We start from the raw sequence: 22,635 nt of genomic DNA on the forward strand, positions 1-22,635 counted from the left end.
TGTATATATATATATATATATATATATATATATATATATACATACACACACAGAAGTGTGTGTGTATGTATGTATATATATATGTGTGTGTGTGTAGTTAGATCTGTTGCATTAATTAAATACATGGTTTTTCTTGCAGCTGAAGAAATTGTTTCAACTGGTCCTCCATCACTTCAAGAGAAGCTGCGTCAAAGAGCCATTCAAGAACTTATTTCTACAGAAGAATCATATATGCAAGATATGTCTATTGTGGATCAGGTAAATTATTTTGACATTGCTTTGTGTCACCTGGTTGAACTCTACACAACCTGGTTCTTGGACACCTTTTTTCATGGTAGGTTGGGCATGTACCCCATGCAAAATAAAACATCTCCACCTGTTCCCTAAAAGTGTTTTTTTGGCTGACAGGCTTAGCATACTGCCTGGTGTAACATAAGAAATTAAACATTTTAAAAATCCAGTATGTGCAACTGAGGAGGTATTAAATTAATATAGCCATCAGTGTATCATACTTAAATGGGATACATAGACAGCTATTTTGATTTAATTCTGCTTCAGTTGCATATACTAGGTTTTTATTCAGCCAGGCGGCTATTTTCAACATCAGTGAATGCTGTATTCACTGTTTCCTATATCAGAGCCATCTAATTCTCATGTAAGCATGTAACTGATTGCAGGCACATATCATTTCACCCCCAAAAGGCTGAAATGCATCTGGTATTCCTGCTGGCTGCTGTAATCATTTTTCATCTCCTTCTGATATTTATTGTTTTTAACACAACACCTCCATAAGAGATATTATCTCAGGATGAATACCACAGTAATTAGCCTATCAATTGTTCATTCACATTTAGTATGGTACATAGATGGCTATTTTAGAAGCTAGTTATTTTCTATGCCAGATTCAGGGTCTTACCTCTGCAAATATAGTCTAGTTCAAATGTTACAAACTTTTTCTTGTTTGTATTTTGATTCTTTTTATTTTGTATTTTATTTCCATTCATTTCAACAGAGTATCTTAATAATATATAAAAGTGACTTTATATATGAAAGCATTTGAATAAAATTGCATCAAACGTGAACAGCTCAAGGAAGATGTTCATAAGAGTCTTGATGTGAAGTCGCCTGATTATGTTGGTGCACAGCCTAATTTAACATGTATCAAGTGTAGGAATATCTAAGGCAAGCCTTAGGAGCCATCAGAGAAGCCACACAGAGAGGAAAATTGTTAACTATGCATTATACAGAATCTCTAATTGCAGAGAATATAGGAAATAATGTATATCAGGAGGCAGACTGAAATGTTATATTAAGATTCTCCTCAACAATTCTGTAACATCTACTTGCAGGAGGTGCTCATCATTGCTACATCAATAGACAAGAGCGTAAATTTCAAGCAGGACTAAAAAGCTACATCCATGCTGCTCATAAATAACCCTTTTACATTTAAACCAACCATATCCAGCCCAAATATTTTCCCTGTTTTATGTCCAAACTGATCAGATTTGGTTAGGAGTGGCTGTGTGGTAAGTAACTTGCTTACCAACCACATGGTTCTGGGTTCAGTTCCACTGCGTGGCACTTTGTGCAAGTGTCTTCTACTATGCCTCAGGCCAACCAATGCCTTGTGAGTGAATTTGGTAGACGGAAACTGAAAGAAGCCCGTCGTATATATGTATGTATATGTATATATATGTGTGTGTGTCTGTGTTTGTCCCCCCACCATCGCTTGACAACCGATGCTGGTGTGTTTATGTCCCCATAACTTAGTGGTTTGGCAAAAAGAGACCAATAGAATAAGTACTAGGCTTACAAAGAATAAGTCCTGGGGTCGATTTGCTCGACTAAAGGTGGTGCTCCAGCATGGCTGCAGTCAAATGACTGAAACAAGTAAAAAGAAAAAGAAAGAAAATCATCTAAATTTTGAAGCTAATAGATAATGTATTGCTATCATCCTCATCATCGACTTTCAATCTCCGTTTTCAATGCTGGCATGGGTTGGATGGCTTGAAACGAACTGGTAAAGCCAGGATCCACACCAGGTTCCATAGTCTGTTTTGGCTTGGTTTCTATGGCTGTATGCCCTTCCTGATGCTAACCATTCCACCGAATGTACTAAGTGCTTTTTACATGACACCAACACCAGTGATTTTCATGTGGCGTCAGCACCCACACCAATACTTTTTTATGTGGCACCTTCATTAATTCAAAACACTGGGAATAAATAAACATTTCATTTGGCAAAATAATCTGAATGCTTAGGATTTAAATAAACAATCAAGCAAAGACATTACTTGAAATTGAGTTCCAGTCATCATGTAATGTATATATGTAGGTATATATGTATACATATGTGTATACATGTTCCTAGCTTTAGGCCACAGTTTTGCACATATGTAGTTGGAATTTTGCAGAAGCAAATCTTTTGAAGGAGAAAGCCCTAGATTATGAGGCACTGTTGAAAGGTTCGTAGCTTTGGGTAAAAGAAAATACAGGAGGATCAAGTTAATTATGATTTTATTCAACATATTCCCCTCTACAGCAGCAGTCCTTCTGCTTTTCTAACCTTGTAAATGAACTTGGAAGGTTGGGTCTCCAACCAAGCTTTTCGTGATACCCTTAAAGCCAGGAACTTTTCAGCACCCCTTCATATGTGACTTTTAGGTTCTATGTTTGTTTGTTTGTTTGTATATTCTTATGACGCATCATTTGAGCTATCTTTGGAATTCCTTAGGTTGCAACAATTCTGAGTGAATCAACATTGTGAATTCATGTGATTGTATCTATTTTAGGTGTTAATAAACTCAGGCAAGGCTGGGTAAACTAAATTGCTACTGCTGCCATTTGCTAGTGAGTATAATAAATTGGTAGCATGTACCATGCTTTCAGTAAGTGTTGTTGTAGGCGTTTAAGTAGTTGTGACCAGATGTAGAAGCCCTCCCTCTCAACCTTCCAACCCTTGACCTACCAGAACATTCAACATGTGACAAGTGTGTGTGTGTGTGATTGTGTGTGATTGTGCACAGGAGGGGAGAGGATGAGGAAGAGGGTTGTAATTCAGCTGGTACTCACTTTCAGTTGAACAGACTGGAGCAAATTGAAGCGAAACACCTCGCTCAAGGATGCAGTATGCTGCCCAGTCCAGGAATTGATCCCGTGTCCTTATGATTGTGAGCATTTCTCCTTAACCTCCAGGCCAAGTGCCTTCATTGGCAAAGTTAGGTATGACTAGTTTTATATACACCAGCCCATCCATCCATTTTTTCCGTTTACTATACCTGAGAGGGTCATGGGATAGAGTCCCCAAACACCTCCTCCATGGGTCCTATCATCATCATCATCATCATCATCATCATCATTTAACATCCATTTTTCATGCTGGCTTAGGTTGCCCCGGTTCCAGTTGTCCGTTTTGACATGATTTTTACTGTTGGATGCTCTTCCTAACGCCAACCACTTTACAGAATTTTTTGTATTCCCTGTTTAACAGGATTATCCAATTTTCAAAATCATTCCTGCTGCTAGTGTTTGCAAGTTCCAAGTTCATTCACAAGGCGTTGGTCAGCCTTCCTCACACTTGCCCAAGGGACTGAAACCAAAACCACATGGCTGCAAAGCAAGCTTCTTAACCACATGGCCATGTTCATTTTACTTCCAAGACAGACGTATGTGATTTGAGAGTAATTAACCTGCTATTTCTAGACAGTCAGTTGGCCATGTAGAGGCACCCTTGTTAATGGTGGTGATGGTATGGATGGCGATGTTGTAGTTCAACTTCCATGTCAGCTTATATTGAGCAGGGCTATGGTCAAAACCATTCCAGATGTGACCATCCAGCATTTTTGTTTTGTATCTCCAGGATTGTGTTTTGCACTGATCAATATGTTATTCCTTGTTTAAAATGGTAGGGTATGATATGAGAACGATTTAGCTGTTGTTTCTGGCAGGTTGAACGACCACATTGAAGTTCGCTCTTTTAATTCTGGTTATGATATTTGTGTTGGTGATAGAATTCTTTAATTGAGTTGGTGAAGATAATGACAGTGGTGGTGGTTGTAGTAGTAGTGGTAGTGGTGGAGGTGGTAGTAGTAGTGGTGGAGGTAGTAGTAGTAGTGGTGGAGGTGGTAGTTGTAGTAGTAGTAGTAGTGGTAGAGGTGGTATTTGTAGTAGTAGTAGTGGTGGAGGTGGTAGATGTAATAGTAGTAGTAGTTGTGGTGGAGGGGGTAGTTTTAGTAGAATGGTTGTGCTAAAGATGGTGGGAGCAGTGGCAACTGTGGTGATGACAATTATGATGATGATGCTAGTAGTGAACAGAATGATGATCACATCATGACAATGACAGCTATGATGATGACGATGATGATGATGATGATGATGATGAAGGGGATGATAGTAATATCAATGATGTTGATGAAAATGCAAATGACAATGAATGAAAAGAAGACATGGTGGTAGCCGGTGGTGATGGCGATGATGACGACGATGGTGATGATGATGATGATGATGATGATGATGATGATGGCGAGTGGTGGTAATGTTGACACGATGACCTCACGGATTGACAAAGCAAATTTCTTGCCGAAGCAGTCTCCTACAGATGTTCTTATCTGATTGCACAAGTTATTTCCAAAGTGACAGCAGCAGCAGCAGCAGCAACAACAACAACAACAACAACAACAACAACAACAACAACAACAACAACAACAACAACAGCAGCAGCAGCAGCAACAATAACATTGCCTTTCATCTGCAACAACAGTCGTAAACAAAAACTACTAGAAGTAATTGCAGTGGTTACAACAACAACAACACAAACGCCGCCACCACTAACAACAACAACAACAACAACAATAACAGCAATAGAAATGTAATTGCATTTATGTAAAATTCTGAGTCTGTGCTCCCAGCAATCATCTCTATCCAGAATTATCTCGTAATCTAATTGTGTCGTCATCACGGTCTCCATGCTCATAACCATCATCATCATCATCAGCATCATGAATGTCATCATCATCATCATCATTATCATCATCATCCTTCTAATCATCATCATAATTATCATGATCACATCATCGTCATCATCATCGTCGTCATTGTAATTGTCATCATGACCGTCACTATTACTGTCTTTGTCCCTTCGTATCATCATCATTGTGTCGTCGTCGTCGTCGTCAACACCACCACTGTTGTATTCATCACAGCTCCTATCAACAGTGTCATCATCATCATCATCTTCATTATCATCATCATCATAATTATCATGATCACATTATCATCATCGTAATATTAATCCTCATGATCACTGTCATGGTGGTGACGATCCCCCTCCTCTGCTCTTCTCCATCTTCATTACTATAACATATCATTGCCATCACCACCACCACCACCACCACCATCATCATCATCATCATCATCACCTTCCTTATCATTTTCTTTTCTACATCTAGCCCGCTTTTCCAGGACACTCAGAAATAGTTGGTTCTCTTCCAAAGTAATCACTCCATTTTGCCCCTATTATCCTCATTACTCTCATCATTACTATTATTACTGCTACCACCACCACCACCACCACCACCACCACCACCACCACCATCATCATTACCACCATGGCCACCACCATCATAGCAGGATTAGGTGGTTGTGTTTTTATTTCTTTCTGGAAGATATCGGCTGTGGTCAGACGCGGGAGAAAGGTTTAAAAAGAATATCCAATACATGCTTTAATGTTCCCTCCATATTACTGGCCCCATCACAACCACAAAATATCACTTCTATGTCCCTGATCCCATCACAACCTCAAAATGTCCCCTCCATATCACTGGCCCCATGACAACCACAAAATATCACTTCTATGTCCCTGATCCCATCACAACCTCAAAACGTCCCCTCCATGTCATTGGCCCCATCACAACCACAAAATATCACCTCTATATCCCTGATCCCATTCAGAACCAGAAAAATGCCACCTGCATGTTCGTAACCCCATCAAACATCTCTGAACATCACCTCTGGCTCATGAGTTAATCTCAACCACTGAATGTCAAAAATGTCTCCTCTCTTACCACAGTCTTACCAATGTCAAAAATGTCTCCTCTCTTACCGCAAGCTTTCAAGGTTCAAACTAAGAAAAATCAATGTATTTTGCAGTTTGTCACATTGTATCAAATTGTTTGTAGGCATGGGTGTAGCTCTGTGGTTAAGAAGTTTGCTTCCCAACCACATGGTTTCAAGTGGCACTTTGGGCAAGTGTTTTCTACTAAAGTCCCAGGCTGACCAAAACCTTGTGAATGGATTTGGTAGGCAGAAACTGAAATATATATGTGTGTGTGTGTGTGTGTGAGGAGACACAAACATACACACTGAGTGTGTGTAGTTTGTGTCTCCTTGTCTTGACATTCTGCAATTGTTGTAAATGAGTGTGACTGTTATACAAGTGGTGTAATTTGTTTCCAGTATTCTGTGAGAGCATGCCTGGACATAGAGGAAATACTACCTTGCTTCAAAACAGATAAAGGTTGGCAACTGGAAAGGCATCTGACTTGAAAAAAATTTGACTCAACAAACTGTGTCCAACCAATGCAAGCATAGGAAAGTGGACATTAGAATGATGTTGGTGATAATGATGATGATGATGACGACGACGATGATGATGATGATGATGATGATGGTAAGGATTTCTAATGGTTAATTACGCTTTCTTTTTTGTGCCGTTTCAGGTCTTTCGTAAACCACTTAAAGAAAACGGTGTCCTTAGTGATGAAGAAGATAAAATATTGTTTGTAAATTGGCAGGACTTAATCATTTGTAACACCAAACTAATAACGTAAGTACTTAATACTAATTTTACCTTATTATTTCATAGGCCAACAAATTAGCTTCTGTGTGGTTGCTCAATCTGCAAAAGATAGCAGCCAAATCTCCCTCAAATCACTCTCCATTGTCTTAAAATTAGGAGGGACTTTTTAGAAAAAATATTCCTATAGAATTTACAAGGAAAACTTCAGAAAAATGTCAAATATAAGTTTGCTTTTGACAACATTATGAGGTTTGGTAATGAAATAAATATTTTGAATTAAGAAAAAAATAATCATTCGTCAGTTAGAGCTGTGTGGTTAAGGAGTTTGCTTCCCAACTACATAGTTTTGGGTTCAAGTCTCACTGTGTGGCACCTGGGGCCTTGTGTGTGGATTTGGCAGATGGAGACTAAAAGAAACTTTCCATGTATGTACGTGCATGTGTGCATGTGCACGTGTGTGCATGCATACATATTGTCATCATCATCATTATTTAACATCTGCCTTCATGCTGGCAGGGGTCGGATGGTTTGACTAGAACTGGTAAAGGTTTGCTTAAGGATGTTGGGCAAAACACCCATGTTTCCAAAGGTGAATTATTCAAACCCCAAAGAATTCCTCTCAGCACATGGCTATGATGCTCCCCTACTACTTCTGCTCATGATCAGAGATGCACATATCGTCAGCCACTAAGGGACATGCTCAACTAGTTAAGGTCAAGCAACTGACAAGCAAATCTGTGGTATTAAGCAAAATATTTGCTGTAGCCCATCTTTTATACCAAGCTTGTATTTTAACAACACAAGAGAAATAACAAAATGATAGCTGGAAATACTATCCCAAAATATTATAAGACTAGAGTTAAACAACCAAATAATAAACTTATTTATGGACCAGTGTCTCTGTTTCTATCAATTCCTCCCTCCTTCACCTTTGTAAAATATGAGCTAATCTGTACTCTGAATCACGAAGACTCATTGAAACATGGATTATCTCTGGATTATAAGTATCCAAGAGAAATTGGAATGTGTCATGTGATGACGGTGATGGTGAAGAAGAAGATGATGACAACGATGATGATGGTGGTGGTGGTGGTGGTGGTTGTGGTGGTGGTGGTTGTGGTGGTTGTGGTGGTGGCTGTGGTGGAATGTGTTGTTGGAATGCAAAACATGATGGTGTTAATGGAATAAGTCATGTGATGGTGATGTAATGTGTCATGTGATATTGTAATGAGTTATGCAATGATGGTGTTATTGAGTAAAAGAAAGGACAACACAGGGAGGTTGATGATGATGATGATGATGATGATGATGATGACAATAATATCATGATAATAACAGATAATAACGACCAGTCGCAGATTCCCAGAGCACCATTGTAGAAGAGAGGTAGCATAGCTTTGGGACAAGTAGGGACCTGGCTCTGAGTGAAAGGGAAAGAGGGAGCTCTATAGACCCCCACTATTTAAGGGGACATCAGTGTCAGTAATGATGAAAACGAAAATAATTGTGACATGACCCATAAGTGATAATGATGATGACGACTACGACGATGATGATGATGATGAGGGGGAGGAGGAGGAGAACTAGTACTGATCTGCTGTAGATGCAGGGTCGCTGAACTGACATCATCACTTTGGCATCTACCTTTCCATTCTGGCATGGAACAGGTGGAATTTGTTGAGGCAGATTTTCTTCAGCGGGATGCTCTTCCTGTCACCAACCCTTACCCGTTTCCAAGCAAGTTGACATTTTCCCCCAGGGCCAGACATGTTTCTGTGGAAGATTTGGAAACGAACGACACTGCTTGTATGACAGTGACACTTGTTTACAACTATCATGTGATGCCAAGGCAAAGAGACAAACCTACTCAAGCACACACACACACACACACACACACACACACACACACACACACACACACACACACACACACACACACACACACACACACACACAAACACGTCTTAGGAATTCAGATTGGAAATTGATGTTGCTACCAAACTGATACCATCATGTGACCTGCATTGGCCACCTTGGACTCACCTCGTTTGGTTCTACAGTGAGGCCATCATACAAGGTTGGCGGGGGTTGGGATGGGGGTCAACTTTATTCTTAGAGATGAGAGGTCGCAAAAGATAGGTAAAATTATGAAAGCAGGGGCCCAGTGATCTTATTAACGAAGTCTGTTTACTATGTTAATTGATGGGTTTTTGTTTTTTTCTTTTCTGTTTTAATTATCTCTTTATTCATTGGTTCAATTGTTGAAATATTTCTGATCCATTTATATTTTAAATTTTATATTTCATTTTATTTTCTTTTTAAAAAAAAAAAAAATTGTTGTTGTTTGTTTTCTGCTGTTTTTTGTTGTTGTTGTTGTTATTGTTATTGTTGCTACTGCCGTTGTAATTATTGTTGTTGTCATGTAATAAAAAAAAAAAAATAATAATAAAAAAACAAAAAAACAAAAACAACAAAACAAACTGTCTCTTCTTCCTTTACAGTGCAATGAGAGTGCGAAAGACTTGTGGGAAGAGTAAATCCATTCAAACAATAGGAGACATCCTGTGTGAAAATGTTAGTATTGATTATTGTTGTTGCCGTCATCATCATCATCTTCGTCATCATCATCATCGTCATCATCGTTGTCGCTGCCATCATCATTATTGCACGTCAGCTGCAACAACTTGATCATCATCATCATCACCATCATCATCATCATCATCATCATCACCACCGTTGCCGTCATCATTATCCTCACCACCACTACCATCACCATCACCATCATCGTCATCACAATCACCATCATTGCCGTTCACATCGTTATTGCACATCAGCTGCAACATCTTGATCATCGTCGTCGTTGTCGTCATCGTCATCGTCATCGTCGTCATCGTCGTCATCTCCATTCTAATCATGGTGATGACGGCTGTCGTCGTCATTGTCATCACCAACATTATAAATGTCATTACCATTGATATCATTATTGCACATCGATATCAGCTTCATCGTCATCATCGTCATCATTACTGAACTGATCATAATTATTATTATCATCATCATCATCTTCGTCATCACCATCATAATACTGATCATCAGCAAGATGATGATAATGATGACGATGATGATTATTTATAATCATCACTATCATCATCATATAAGTTATCATTTAACTGCTTTATTGTCATCATCATCATCATCAGCTACAGCAGCAGTAGTGCAACCCCCCCCCCATCATTATCACCATCGTTGACGTCATCACAATCGTCTTTCCTGTGATAATCATAATCATTGTCATCATTACTGACACTATCCTAATTGTTTTTCAACGCTGTCATCAGTGACGTCATCTAAGTTATCTGGCTTAGCTGCATCGCTGTCATCATCAACGTCATTGTCATCACCATCACCACCATCACCATGATCATCATGAGCCTCATCATTGTCATTGCTGTCGTCATCATCATCAGCACCGTCACCATTATCATCTTCATCATCATCTCCATTGAAATCAGCGCCAGCTCCACTACCTCCACAACCACCTCCACCACCACCTCCAACACCACCACCACCACCACCATCATTGTCATCATCATCTTTACCATTATTAGTGTCATCATTAGTGACACGGTCCTCATTTCGTCAATCATCATCATATCATAATCATTATATATTTATTTATCTATCTATTTATTTATTTATCTATCTTTATTTATTTATCTATTGATTTACTTATCTATTTATTCATTTATTTGTTCATTTCCAATGGCTAAGCCAGATGATCAGTAATGCCAGTGATCCTTTCCAGGGGTTCCATGACTGGAGGAAAGAAGGTAGACTCCAGCCCTGATCTGAATGCTTGCAACGAGTTGAAGTCCATTAAGGGCAGCCAATTAAAGGGTTGGATGGTGTTATCAAACAAAGAAATAGTTTAAATTTCCATTTCAAGAACAGAAATGACCCCTTTCGTAAGCCCCAACAGAGCTTCTTTCAAATGGATTTCACTTACAAGGTTTTGGGCCATTGTATATGGTCCATAATTTTACATTCTGTAGTTTTCTTGATCTTTTGGGATTGTTTTATTTCTGCAAATAATACACAACTTGCATAAAGTGTCATTCACAATGAAATAACAATAACAATAATAATAATAATAATAATAATAATAGTTGTTTGACCTTAACCAGTTGAGCATGTCCCTTGGTCGCTGACGATATGTGCATCTCTGATCATGCACAGAAGTAGTGGGGGAGCATCATAGCCATGTGTTGAGAGGAATTCTTTGGGGTTTGAATAATTCACCTTTGGAACCATGGATGTTTTGCTCAACATCCTTAAACAAACCTTATTCAGGGACCTTTTGAGCGGGATGGGCTACTTGACCCGAAGGTCATGCACAGTTTATCTTGATAGATCACCATGTCATGCACATATGGTTGTGATGCATGTGCCTGGTGTACCCTAATCAGACGGGTAGTCATGATGGGTATAATGGGCTTCGTATATTTGTACCCCAGTGTCACTTTGATGGCATGCACTGCTCTCTCACTCAATAATAATAATAATAATAATAATCCTTTCTATGAAAGGCACAAGACCTGAAATTTTGAGGGAGGGGTGTAGTTGGTTATATTGACCTCAGTGCATAACTGGTACTTAGTTTATCAAACCCAACAGGATGAAAGTCAGCCTTGATGGTATTTGAAATTCTTTACCTCCTCCTTCCTCTTCTTCTTTTTCTCCTCTTCCTTCTCTTTCTTCTTCTTTTACGTTTCTTCCCTCTCTTCTTTTTCTTCTTCATTCTCCTTTCTTCTCTTCTTTTTCTTCTTCACCTTCTCTATCTCCTCCTTCACCTTCACTTTTTTCTCCTCCTTTTTCTCTTACACCACCACCTCCTCCTACATCACCACCACCACCTTTCCCCTCCTCCTCCTCCTCCTTGCAACTATTATTGTAACTGTGCATACGGCTATGTGTGCATGGTGTTACTGTTCTGCATTCATTTTCCCATGCTGTCTTAGATTGGATGAAGAATTTTCTGACTGCATATACTGCTGTGGTCAATCATTTTTTTTTTGTTCCACAGTTGTCTGCTCACTCTGTCAATAACCATTCACCCATGAAGATTCAGAACTATAAATTTGCAGGTCTTTCTAAGCGACACTAATATGATAAAGGAGAGAAAAAAAACAGAAACAAAAAAAAAAAAACCAACAGACCCATACAGGATGTCTGATATAAGAAATTTATTATATGAAGTCCAGAACACTGTACATCTTCATTGCTTCCCATCATGCTGTTATTCACCAAAGCATAGTCTTTTAGTTGTTGCTGCTATCATTGTTTAGCCCCAGGTCAATCCAGAATAAGCAGATTTAAGATCAAAAGTCTTCTACTTTGACCTCCCATTTCTTTTTTCTGATATGAGTCCGCCTGACTGGCTCCCATGCTGGTGGCACGTAAAAAGCACCATCTGAACATGGCTGATGCCAGTGTCCCCTGACTGGCTCCCATGCCAGTGGGACGTAAAAAGCACTATTCAAACGTGATCGATGCCAGGTCCACCTAATTGGCTCCTGTGCCAGTGGCATGTAAAAAGCACCCACTACACTCTCAGAGTGGTTGGCGTTAGGAAGGGCATCCAGCTGTAGAAACATTGCCAGATCAGATTGGAGCCTGGTGCAACAGCTGACTTTCCAGACCTCAGTCAAACCATCCAACCCATGCCAGCATGGAAAATAGATGTTAAACGATGATGATGATGACATCAAGGACTACATTGTCGACTATTTCTTCAGGCATAGTATATCTAGGACTACATTGTCTAATGTGTTTTTCATTCATAGTGATTCTAAGGTTACCAGTTCAGATTGAAGCCTGGTACAGCCTTCTGGCTTGCCAGTCCTCAGTCAAACCGTCTAACCCATACCAGCATGGAAAGCAGACGTTAAATGACAACAACAACAATGATGATGATGCTTCTAGTTTGACTCATGTAGAGTTAAAACTCTCACTCTGGCTCATGTAAAAACTCCTGCTTTAGCTCTAGTATAGACTCCTACTTTGGCTCAAGTGAAATCTCCCTCTTTGACTCATGTAGTGGTACCTGCTTTAGCTCAAGTCAAGGCACCCACCTTGGCTCATGTAAAGACTTATACTTGGCCTCTAGTCTGAGTCTCATCTCTTGGCTCAAGTGACTGCTCCTTTCTTTGGCTCATGTAGAAACTTGTACTTTACCTCTAGTAAAAACCTCCTAACTGGCCTCAAGTAAATCTCCCCATCCCATCTTGTCTCAAATAAAACCTCCCTTACTTTGTCTCTGGTAAAGACCTTCACCTTGGCTCAAATATAGGTCCTCACTGTGGCTGAAGTCAGGCCTTGACAGTGGTTCAACGGAAAATGACCTTTATGAAAGATGTGTGTTAGTTCATTTCATTTCCTTTCGCTATTGATCAGTTCAGTGTTTAAATGCATTGGAAACAGCACAGTTGTGTGTTTATGTCATATACAAAGATTAAACAAACTATTGAGGTGAGAAGATCAATAAATACAAGAATAGCAGAATAACAACTGCAAGAAGAACAACAGTGAGACAACGAAATCAATATTCCTGTAATCGGCGCTGTAGGATATAATGGATATTAGATCAGAATCACAAACAAAATCTTCAGTTTCTGTCGTTGCTGCGATAACAATAAACGGTCGTGACAATGATGATAATGACGACAAAAGTGACAATGATGACAAAAAGGATCAGTGATGACGTTGATGATGATGATGATGACAATAGTGGTGTTGATGATGATGATGATGACAATGGTGACAACATTGGTGATGATGGTGATTTTGGTGATGGTGATGACAATGATGACATTAGTGATGAGGACGATGATGACTATGACTATGATTATTTTGATGATGATGACAATATGATGACTACAATTTGATGACTACAATATGATGATGATGATGATGACTCCAATATGAGGACAATATGATGACTACAATATGATGATGATGATGATGACTACAATATGATGACAATATGATGATGATGATGACTACAATAGCCTCGATGATGGTGATAATGATGATGACAATGTTGGTGGTGATGATGATGAAGATAACGGTGGCCGTGAGGATCGTAACAAGGACCATCATAATTTATAATACAACTATAAAGTTTCAGATTTACCATGATGATGATGATGAGGAGGAGGAGGAGGACAATGGTGATGTTCAAGATAGCAAAAGTGATCAAACGAACAAAGCATCAATGACAAAAGATTCAAAGCCTGAGATTTGCTGCTGCTGCTGCTAATGATGATCAAGATGATGTGGATGATGATGATGATAACATTGGTGATGATGATGATGACATTGGTGATGATGATGATGAAGACAATGAGGGTAGCAGCAGTGACGATGGCAATGGTTAATTTCTCAGATGTGCATGATGGCTCACTCATTCGTAGCGAAAACAAAATGCAAAGTCGTAATATTGCTGGCGTCATTTAACTGAATCCTTCACTTCAGAGTGTATTGTAGACTTGGCACCAGTGCAGAAGTTTGATCAGAAATAATCTATCAATCAATCAATCAATCAATCAATCTATTTACTATGTTTGTCAATTGTACTGGCTATCAGTTTGTCTCTGTCTCTCTGTCTACCTACCTATCTATCTATCTATCTATCTATCTATTTATCTATCTATCTATCTATCTAGCCATCTATCTATCTATCTATCCATCCATTTATCTCTCTCTTTCTTTCTCTCCCTGTCTATCTATCTATCTGTCTATCTGTCTACCAGTCTGTTTATATGTTTATCTGTTCATTTATAAATCTATCTATCAATCTATCTACTTATCAATTCGGTCTTGTCTGCATGTCTTTGTCTATCCATCAATCTATTTGTCTGTCAGTCTGTCTATTTGTCTACCTTTTTCTTTCTTTCTTTTTATTTAACTACCCCACTACCTATCCATTCATCCATCCATTTTTCTACCTTTGTGTCCAACTATGCATATGTCTAACTATCTGTCTATCTCTACCTATGTAAACGTCTGTCTGTCTGCCTCTCACTCTTTCTCCCTCCATCCATCCATCAATCCATCCATCCATCAATCCATCCATCCATCAATCCATCCATCCATTTTTCTACCTTTGTATCCAACTATACATATGTCTAGCTATGTTTCTGTCTGTCTGTTTGTCTCTCTTCCTGCTGTTTTACAATTACCAGAAACAAAACCAAATTTATCCAATATTCTTCCTTCTATTTTCTCACTCACCTCTCACCCTCTCACTCCTTGCACCACTATCCCTCCTCCTCCTCCTCCTCCTCCTCCTCCTCCTCTTGTTCCTCCTCCTCCTCTTGTTCCTCCTCCTCCTCTTGTTCCTCCTCCTCCTCTTGTTCCTCCTCCTCCTCTTGTTCCTCCTCCTCCTCTTGTTCCTCCTCCTCCTCCTCTTATTCCTCCTTGTCTTATTCCTCCTCCTCTTATTCCTCCTCATCCCTCACCTGCATGCTCACTGCTATTGTCAGTGAAATGTCAAGTTTATTGTACCAGACAGAACAGAGTTTATTTTACATCCATCACAAAATACCACTGAGCATTATTGTGAAAAAGATGAAATTTTTAGAACATCCACTATCACCACCACTACCACCACCACTTCTATGGCAACTGCCACCACCACCACCTACATGGCCAAATACCACAACAGCTCTATGGTGACTGCTTCTGTCGACAACACCACCGTCATCATAAGCATTGATAAGAAGAAGAACAACAATAAGATTAATAGCATCCACAACCGCATCAACAACAACAACAACAACAACACCAAACTCACGAACAGCAACAATGACATCCTTAACAATAACAACAACAGTAACAACTATGAGAACACTGACAATAATAGTATTACCACCACCACCACCACCACCACTACCACCACTACCACCACTACCACCAACAACAACAACAACAATGACGACAACAAGCTAATGATTATACAACATAATTATACAATCTGCTAGAAAAAGCAGCCAAATGTCTCTCGAATCGCATCTTGTCATCTTAGCTTTAAAAAGAAGGACACATTCAGTAATGTAGTGAGTCCTGTCTATTGTGAAATAGATGGGATGTTCATGGTTGGAATGCCCTTGATTTTAAGGTTTGCTCAATCAAGGCTGACATGGCAGTAAACACTAACTGTGAAGCATTGGGGGATCCATGTGGTCGCTCAAATTGCTAGAAATAGCAGCCGACGCATTAGATAATGTGCTCCTACATCCTCCTTGGAGGTGCAATGGCCCAGTGGTTAGGGCAGCGGACTCACGGTCGTAGGATCGCAGTTTCGATTCCCAGACTGGGCGTTGTGAGTATTTATTGAGCGAAAACACCTAAAGCTCCACGAGGCTCCGGCAGGGGATGGTGGCGAACCCTGCTGTACTCTTCCACCACAACTTTCTCTCACTCTTTCTTCCTGTTTCTGTTGTACCTGTAATTCAAAGGGCCAGCCTTGTCACACTCTGTGTCACGCTGAATATCCCCGAGAACTACGTTAAGGGGTACACGTGTCTGTGGAGTACTCAGCCACTTGCACGTTAATTTCACGAGCAGGCTGTTCCGTTGATCGGATCAACTGGAACCCTCGTCGCCGTAAGCGACGGAGTGCCAACTAACATCCTCCTTACAAAGACAGGAAGGCCACAGCTGGAATGCTCTTGATATATATTGACCTGTAGCTTAGACAACACCAACAGCAGCAGCAGCAGCAGACAAAGACGCTTGCTCATCATATCATAATTTGCCATTCTAATCCAATTCTGGTGTATTATTATTAGATTGCGGCAAAGACGGTTTTAATGAAGCGGTTGTAATATGTTCAACCAAGATAATCCATTAAGATGATTAAAGTTTCACAAAACAATTTGAAGAACAAGAACCTAGTCTAGTGCTCTGATCGGTTACTTCTCTTCCTACCACTCTCTCTCTCAGGTTTAGAAACATTGAAATGTCTCCTCTGAGCCCTTCTCCTCCTCCTTCCATTCCTCTCCTTTCTCTCTGTTCTGTCTTCATCTTATTTAAAACAATGTCATTCTCATCTTGACTAAAGTTTTTCTTTTGTTCTTCAGCTTTTATCAAGAATATTTCTTTTTAGTTTTTTTTTTTTTGTAGATTTCTAGAAAGAAGGTACATACATATATATATAAAAATTCCATGTGCATAAACAGGATTTTATCCTTGTATCTAGAGCTTTTGTGCTATGGACTTTACAGTTAACCATACTCATCAGTGCGGAGGCGCAATGGCCCAGTGGGTAGGGCAGCGAACACGTGGTCGGAGGATCGCGATTTCGATTCCCAGACCGGGCGTTGTGTGTGTTTATTGAGCGAAAACACCTAAAGCTCCACGAGGCTCCGGCAGGGGGGGGGCCCACCTCTGTTGTACTCTTTCACCCCAACTTTCTCTCACTCTTTCTTCCTGTTTCTTGGGTAATGCTGCGATGGACTGGCGCTCCGTCCAGCTGGGGGGAACACATACGCCATAGAAACCGGGAAACTGGGCCCATGAGCCTGACTAGGCTTTAAAAGGGCACATAACAAAAAATACTCATCAGTGTTTGTATGTTAGGTCAGGTATGGGGGCATATGTCATTGCAGGGCACTGCTGCGTCCATCATTTGTTTGTATTTTCTTGTGTTGTCCTGATAGACCTTCTGAGCTGTGTCCCAGTCGGTCTGCATTTCCACGAGATATTTCCTTATCCACTGTGGCCATGTGGCATGCGGTCAACTAACACTGTCTAGGATCACCTGAACTCCTTTGGTACCAAGATACTTCACAAGATTATGGGTTACCATTGGTCAGATTTTTTTATCCAACCAATCCCTATACTCAGAAACTGGGATGTGTCCTGTTACTTGAGTGATTTTGAAGCGTCAGCTCAAACTGTTTCGTCTTGTTGCTCATATTTTTTCTGCAATATGGACACATATTTATTTGAGTTTATCATACCCTCACATTCCACCAGCTCTGATCAACCATTGCTCCAAATTGTTCCCCAGACCATCACAGAATAGCTGCTGTATTTCATTGCTGGTTGCAATCTTTTCACATCAAATTCTTGGTCACAGAGTCTCCAGACCCACACTCAACTTATTAGAGAATATGACAGTGTCCCAAAATGCTCATGGCCTCTCCACCATCTCACTGGCCCAATCTTGATATTGGCTGGTTGAAGAAGTGGCTTCCTTCTTCCTGCTCTGCCATAGTAACCAAGTTTATGGAGAAACCTGACAGCTGTTCTGGGACTGACATCAACTTGCTCTGCTATGTCAGAGACCTTGCAACGAGGATTATCCTCCACACTTCTCATAACAAAGAGAAGGGTCCTGTCAGAGGGCCCTGGTTGATCTGGACAACGTGATGTGGACTCCTTCCCCACTCTGGGGAATTGCACAGTCACTTTATTAACTGTAGAAAGTGGGGTCCCATGGTTTTCTGCGATTTTGTTATGTCCACCTTCAGAATGACCCATAATACGGCCTCTTTGAAATTCAGTCAGTTTCAAGGCTTCTTTTGTACATGGCATGATGAAACAGCCACATGTAGAACCTGAAACATAAAAATGTCAATTAATAAGAAATATAAACCTTTACAAGATAGAATAAACAGAAAACGATGTTTTATGGGGTGTCTATTTACTTCTAACATGTGTGTGTATGAATGAATTAAATATATATATATGAATGTACCTATATATATATATATATATATATATATATATATAAATGAATTAAAATTGTGTCCCCTACTACAATATAACCATGCTTTCTTTTCAGCTGCCTCATTTATCACCTTACATAAGATTCTGCAGTTGCCAGTTAAATGCAGGGTCTCTTTTGCAACGGAAAACAGAAGATGTTCCAGAATTTGTTGAAGTTCATAAAGTAAGCACCAACATTTGTGTTAGTTCATCATCACCATCACCATCATCATTACCATACTCATCATCATCAATATCATCATCATCATCATCACCGTCATCATCGTTGCCGTTTTAATGTTCTCTTTTCCATGTTTGTATTGTTTGGATGCAGTTTACTGATACAGATTTTCTATGACTGGATGCCTTCCTCTTGCCAACCCTTACCTGTTTCCAAGGAAGGTAACATTTCCTAATGGTCAGATAGGTTTTCATGGAAGAACTTTATGCATTATTTCTTAATCCTTTACTTACTCTCACTACTCCTCAATTATGTTTGAATTATGAATTACACACTCTAAAGTGATACTACATGTTTTGCTTCTTCATTTTGTCTTTCTAAAATGCACCCATACACACACACACATTTGCCACACCACTGTTAAGGTTTTATGTGCATAAGCAGTTGCAGCATTCAATAAATATTAAGTATTCATTGATTCCTGCTTCTCACTACATCTATTAACTGTTTTGTTTCTCTTTGTGTTTTTGTTGTTAACAGCAATGTGTCACAGATCCTCGATGTCAAGGAATGCCATTAAGTAGTTTCCTTCTGAAACCCATGCAGCGAATAACTCGGTATCCCCTTCTCCTTAAAAAGGTAAGTCATCATCTTAACGAGGCAGCCAGTTTATTTACCTGTCAGGTCAAGGCTGGAATGTGTCTTCTTTTTTTTTTTTTTTTTTTTGCATGGTTTAATTCAGGAAGAAGAGATAATGCACATCACTTTTACTGCACCAAACTTTTAAAATAAGTACTGGGGCTGCTTGTATTTTTAGGGGATGATAAAGAACGGTACTAACCCTGAGTTTGGATTGGTGCTTTTTTAGAGGGAACAATGCAGTTTTGAACTAAACTCCATATCCACACAACTATACCTGTTAAGGTGGTGCCCCAGCAGGGCAGTCCAATGATTGAAGCAAGTAAAAAATAAAAGAATCTGCTAGATTCTTCCTTCCCTCAAAACATTTAATGTCCTGTGTCTGTGTTAAAAGAACCCTGTATCATAGCTTCCCTAACTCATGGTCCTTTGTTTATCCACCCCTCAGCCTCACCCGTTTTGGTAGATTGCCTCCTCATACCTTCATTCTCCTTCCTGTACAATCTTGCAAGCCAAACCCACCCACTACTCACCTTGCGCTTTGTGGGGCCCCCTAGCACCTCATCATCATCATCATCATCATCCAGTGTTTTAAATCCGGGTTTTGTCCCCAATTAACAGGGGTGGCCAGATCTACCTCAATGCCATAGCAACCACCCTCACACCATCTTGACATCTTGCTCAGTTTTGGGGTGTCCTCCTTTTTCTATCTCTTGCAGTTCCTACTGATCGTTTTCTCTTTCTCTCTCTCCACTTTCCCCTACTAAATCTGAGTAGCCATATTGATCCCTCTACAAGAACCTGCTCTGCTCCCCCAGCTTCTCATAGAAGCATGGAGCTGACTTGCTTACCTTGCCCAGGGTTTGTAGTCCTGCAAGCTGCATGGTGACATCAATAGTGCAGGTGGCATAGAAAAAGCACCCAGTCCGTGCTATAAAGTGGCTGGTGTTAAAAAGTGTGACCAGCTGTAGAAACCACGCCAAAGCATATACTGGAGCACAATGTGGTCCTTGGACGCATTGAATCCTGTCAAAGTGTTCAATCTATGTTAGCATGAAATATGGACATTTCATGATGATACTAGAGATTATACATTGTCTAATCATGTCTAATGTTTTTTTATTGTTTTGATTAGATTTTGAAACACACCCCAGAAGATCACCCTGACCATTTGCATCTGGTCGATGCCTTAGCAAAAGCTGAAGAACTATGTAGCCAAGTGAATGAAGGAGTGCGAGAGAAGGAAAACTCCAACGATCTAGAATGGATCCAGCAGAATGTACTCTGTGAAGGTTTGGATGAAGTACGTACTTTCACCTCATTTCAGTCTTTTTTCTTTTAATTTTACAGTAAGTCACTTAACATGGGAGGAAGGGAATCCAGTTTGAAACGGTGTAAGTTCATGCAGTGGTCTATGTGGCTCAGCAATAAGCTCACCCTAATGTTCTGAGTTCAATGTTTGTTTTGACTCTTTATGATGTCAGTTCAAATCCCACCAAAGTCAATTTTGCATCTTATCCTTCCAGAGTTGATAAAGTACCAGTCGAGTATTGGGGTCAATAAAATTAATTAACCCTGCTATCAAAAATTGCTTGCCTTGTGCTTATGTTAGAGACAATTATTATTATTATTATCATCATCCAAAAGGACTGGTGGCACGTAAAAGCACCCACTACACTCTCTGAGTGGTTGACATTAGGAAGGGCATCCAGCTGTAGAAACTCTGCCAGATCAGATTGGAGCCTGGTGCAACCATCTGGTTTCACCAGTCCTCAGTCAAATCGTCCAACCCATGCTAGCATGGAAAGCGGACGTTAAACGATGATGATGATATAATTCATAATATCTACGAGACAGGAACGATATCTTGTATGCTTTATCTTATTAGCTTCTTTATCTAATCTTATCAGTTATTTAGCAAACTTATTTGATACTCTGTTTTTTCTATCATTATTTTGTTTTTTTCTTTTGATACTTTATCCATTTCCTTGTTGAAGATATTCTTCGTCCAATGCAAATTTCACTGAAGAGTACTTGAAGCATTATTTATAGTCTTAAAAACATTAAACCTGTTTATATTGCTGGCCAGTTCTTAGACCCACCTGCAGTAGTATTATCTCTCTCTCTCTTTCCTTTCTTTCTTTCTTTCTTTCTTTCTTTCTTTCTTTCTTTTTTCTTTCTTCCTTTCTTTTTTTCTTTCTTCTTTATTTCTTTCTTTCTTTCTTCCTTTCTTTCTTTCTTCCTTCCTTTCTTTATTTCTATCTTCTTTCTTTCTTTCTTTTTTCTTTCTTTCTTTCTTTCTTTCTTTCTTTGCTTGCTTCCTTTCTTTTCTTCCTTTCCGTTCTTTTTTCTTTCTTTTTCTTCCTTTGCATGCTTCCTTTCTTTCATTCCTTTCCTTCCTTCTTTTCTTTCTTTCTTTCTTTTCCTTCCTTCCTTCCTTCCTTCCTTCCTATATATATATATATGCGCACATGCACATATACACTTACTTACACACATGCATGTATATATGTGTGTCTATGTAGGATAAGAGAGAGAGGAGAAAAAGAGAAAATTAGACAAATCTACACACAAACGCACTCTCTCTTTCTCTCTCTCACACACACACACACACACACATGTTTATATTATTGTTCCTCACTTGTTCCTCAATATCAACTTTTAATAAGTTGGATTCTCGTCTTTATAACTTCCAATGTTTCTTTTCTTTTGCAGAAATTAACTTTTAATTCTGTCACCAATTGTCTGGGACCAAGAAAATTCTTACACTCTGGTACTTTATACAAGGTAAGCACTCTGATGTTAACTTCTCTGACTTAGCTTTGTAAATGTGTGTGTGTGTGTGTATGTGCATATGTCCGTGTATGCATATTTTATGTGTGTGTGTGTATGTATGTGGTTGATATTAGGAAGGGCATCCAGTCATAAAAACCATATGAAAACAGACACAGAAGTATGGTGCAGTCTTTTGCCCGGCCACTCCTGTCAAACTGTCCACACATGCCAGCATGGAAGGCGGACATTAAATGATGATGATGACGATGATGATATATGGAGTGGCTGTGTGGTAAGTAGCTTGCTTACCAACCACATGGTACCGAGTTTAGTCCCACTGTGTCTTTTACTATAGCCTCGGGCTGACCAAAGCCTTGTGAGTGGATTTGGTAGACAGAAACTGAAAGAAGCCCGTCATATATATATATATATACATATATATATATATATATATATATATATATATATA

The 22,635-nt window shown here is 39.5% G+C and overlaps 1 protein-coding gene across 1 annotated transcript in view; it reads left to right on the forward strand.

Annotated features, from left to right (window-relative positions):
• Nucleotides 1–22,635, forward strand: part of LOC106874748 (intersectin-1-like) — a 195,361-nt gene that overhangs the window by 146,338 nt on the left and 26,388 nt on the right. The window contains exons 28-34 of the mRNA XM_052974532.1: nt 140–258; nt 6,717–6,823; nt 9,298–9,370; nt 18,648–18,755; nt 19,293–19,391; nt 20,527–20,694; nt 22,107–22,178. Of these exons, the coding sequence (XP_052830492.1) occupies nt 140–258; nt 6,717–6,823; nt 9,298–9,370; nt 18,648–18,755; nt 19,293–19,391; nt 20,527–20,694; nt 22,107–22,178 (746 nt within the window). The remainder of the gene's footprint in view (nt 1–139; nt 259–6,716; nt 6,824–9,297; nt 9,371–18,647; nt 18,756–19,292; nt 19,392–20,526; nt 20,695–22,106; nt 22,179–22,635) is intronic.

The sequence above is a fragment of the Octopus bimaculoides genome, chromosome 18, assembly GCF_001194135.2.
Source record: "Octopus bimaculoides isolate UCB-OBI-ISO-001 chromosome 18, ASM119413v2, whole genome shotgun sequence".
In the NCBI taxonomy this organism is placed as follows: Eukaryota; Metazoa; Mollusca; class Cephalopoda; order Octopoda; family Octopodidae; genus Octopus; species Octopus bimaculoides.